Source organism: Merops nubicus, unplaced genomic scaffold (assembly GCF_000691845.1).
Source record: "Merops nubicus isolate BGI_N331 unplaced genomic scaffold, ASM69184v1 scaffold20955, whole genome shotgun sequence".
Classification (NCBI taxonomy): Eukaryota; Metazoa; Chordata; class Aves; order Coraciiformes; family Meropidae; genus Merops; species Merops nubicus.
The window spans coordinates 4,103-7,330 of NW_008611851.1; the positions used below are offsets into that span (position 1 = coordinate 4,103).

General features: G+C 42.4%; 1 protein-coding gene across 1 annotated transcript in view; it reads left to right on the forward strand.

The window, feature by feature from the left end:
• Positions 1 to 2,895, forward strand: part of LOC103773986 (carbonyl reductase [NADPH] 1-like) — a 6,144-nt gene extending 3,249 nt beyond the window's left edge. Inside the window, exons 2-3 of the mRNA XM_008941367.1 lie at positions 940 to 1,047; positions 2,431 to 2,895. Of these exons, the coding sequence (XP_008939615.1) occupies positions 940 to 1,047; positions 2,431 to 2,867 (545 nt within the window). The 3' untranslated portion in view covers positions 2,868 to 2,895. The remainder of the gene's footprint in view (positions 1 to 939; positions 1,048 to 2,430) is intronic.
• The last annotated feature ends 333 nt before the right edge of the window (positions 2,896 to 3,228 follow it).

The window sequence follows — 3,228 nt, forward strand, 5'->3', positions numbered from 1 at the left end:
ATGCCGCTAATTTAACTTGTACTTCCCCCTCAAAGTGCAGGACACACAGCATATGGCTTATTGCTGAGCCAAGTTGCCAGCTGATGCTACTTTTGGTGGTGGCAATCTGTCAATTCTGTCTGATGAAATCATACCCTTACAGTTTGGTTCCACGATCTGCTAATGCTTACCTAAATCAGCTCCCTCTCCTAGCCTCTAATGCCCTCTCTTTTGCTTGTGTTAGCACAGATCTGTCCGTTCAGGGTTGATTTATGACACAAGTGCTTATCACTTTGAGGATTTGCTGGGTTGGTTTGCTTTTTTTTCAGAGTGCACCAAATCTTACCCCCTGCATTCTTTGTAGAAGTCACAGTGCTGCAGTTCAGCAATGCTCTGACTGAGAACTGGAAACATAACAGCAGCAGTCAGCATATAGGAACAGTTTTCTGCCATGTTGATGGACGTCAGTCCCAGGGTGGTGGTCTCACTTTTGCATCTTCTGTGGCAGCATCCTAAATTCAGGACAGGCAGGTTGGGCAGCACACCCCATGAGAGCAGCCTTTCCTCCTCTCTTCCATATAGAAGGCAGAAAGACAAACGGCCTGTGGGTTGGCAAATGACTCTGCAGAGTGATGCAACTGACTCTTCTGAGGAGAGGCTAAAACCTTCAACTAAGAAGAGGTGAAAACCTAGTTATCTAATTATTAATATAATATTGCAGAGTTGGATCTCTTCAATAATAAGAATGTGAGTGTTAGTGGTGTTGCTTTTTATTCCTCATGTATTTTAATTGATCACATGCCTATTTCCTATTTTGTAAAATAAAGAAAGAGCTAAGATGAACTTCTGGGCTTTGGTAGTTGAAACAAAGATGAATTTGTTTCAAACAGTAGAACAATTCTGATTTTTTTTTTTTTTCTCTTTTGTTCCCCGTCCCTTGCTACCACCTCTTATGAAAAGTTCGTGACACAACTCCATTTGCGATCCAAGCTGAGGTTACGCTGAGGACAAACTTTTTTGGAACTAGGAATGTTTGCACAGAATTGTTGCCTCTTGTGAAGCCTTATGGTAAGTGTAACATAACAAACAGAAATAGTTCTGTATGAATTTTCATCCTCATTAAATGGGAAAATCCTGTCCAGCCTCAGGCGCACATTGCCCTGTAGCAAGAGGAGTGTGCCTGGCTGTGCTGTAGGTAAGAGAAGAGATGACCTTTCTTGACTGCCAAAATGTCTCTTCTGTATATTTAAATCTACTTTCAAAGTAGTTGTGTTCCTCTGTTACAGATTAAAGTGAAGCTCTCATAGGGACACAGAGAACTGACCCACAGTCTGCCCATGGTATCTGCCTATGTAAATTGTTCTCACTTAAGAAGTGATATTTTTTGTGATATGACTAGGATAAGGAAGTACCTAAAAATGGTGTTTGTTGAGTCGGATGTCACATGCCTGATCTTGCTATTGCTGAAGCAACCTGCTCAATAGGCTGTTGGTCGGTCTCTAGATCGGAGCTTTTGCTGCATCTGCTATTGTGTAGTCGTGTAGTTATAAATGGTACTTGAAGATTGACGTGAAGTTACTGTGATTAGGTGATCTGAGGACAAACTGGAAGAAAACATTTTACCGAAAATGGTAAATACAATGGACTTGAGTCAAGGAGTGTAAATGCATTGATAACGAAAAGGTGTTAGCAATGTGCAGATAATCTGTGCACACTAGGTGACTGTCCTGCATAAAATGCTTCTGCTCTCAAAACCTGGAGCACTGGAATGCTACTGATGTATCACAGATTATTTGAAAGGAAGGGATTTAGGTCTGATACCCACACCGAATCTAAAAGATTTTTTAAACATACAATTCCTTTCAAGACTTGTGATCACTAGGTGTTTTCACGGATATTTGGGCGTTTGTTGCTATAAATGAGATGTAGTCTACATATACTAAATCTTCAGGTATTTTGTAACCAAGTGGATGGTCTCTCTGCATTAACAACTAGATAATGTTTGTTGAATTCTATATTATCTGGGGTTTTGAGGTGCATTCTCATGACACTTTACAAGAGCTGTTGCAGAAGTGAGAGCATTTTCCAACAAAACTTTGAGACTAAAGTCTCACTGACATTGTTACTGAGAAAGCCACTTATTACTATGAACATGCCTACAGGTTTTAACAGTCTAATTCCTGGAAGAATACCTGAAGTTTGATAGAGAGCTTTTGCAGGTTCAGACCTTAAGGTACCCTTTGTAATAGATTTCACTAGAAACATCTGTCATTGAGTTAACTGGGATTTTTTTTTTTTTTTTCCCCCCCAGAAGCACTGCATAATGGCCCACAAAATATTTTACAGGTATTCACCTAAGTAGTGAATACATAACTGTAGAGCAAGACCACTTTGGAGTCTGGGCTTCTTAAATGTGTGTAAAAGTAATCAGTCTTTATTCTCTTTTACCAGGCAGAGTGGTGAATGTCTCTAGTATGGCAAGTAGCTCAGCTCTGGGAGGCTGCAGCCGAGAACTACAGCAAAAGTTTCGCAGTGACACAATCACTGAGGATGAATTAGTGGAACTCATGACCAAATTTGTGGAAGATACCAAGAAAAGTGTGCATGAGAAGGAAGGCTGGCCAAATACTGCTTACGGGGTGTCCAAAATTGGTGTCACAGTCTTGTCGAGGATTCAAGCCAGGATGTTAAATGAGAAAAGAAAAGATGACCACATCCTTCTCAATGCCTGCTGTCCTGGATGGGTGAGGACAGACATGGCAGGGCCTAAAGCCACTAAATCACCAGACGAGGGGGCTGAGACCCCAGTCTATTTGGCCCTTCTGCCTTCTGATGCTGATGGTCCTCATGGCCAGTTTCTTAGTGACAAAACCGTTCGCACCTGGTAAGCTGATGTCCATGGACCCCTGCAGGTGGTAGAGTGACTGGATTAGCCTGTGCTCTGGTGCTTTGCCAGAGCAGTCACGTCCTGTCCACAGCAGCAGCGGGGTCCTTTGTTACAGGGAGGGTCACAGTTAGGGTACTCCTCTGGGATTAAGTCTACACTAGGGTACACTTCCCAAGAGTCTCCATTAGCCTGCTCACAGCATTGATGGTGTAGCTCAGTCTGATTTGTGGGTGTTCCAGCCCAGTTGGTACAGGCTAGTTTGGTGTTGCACTAATGTCGAAGTGCCTGACCTTGTTTACCTGAATTCACTCTTAATTAAAACATTGCCAGCCCTTCTTCCACTCCCCTGAGACAGATCTCTG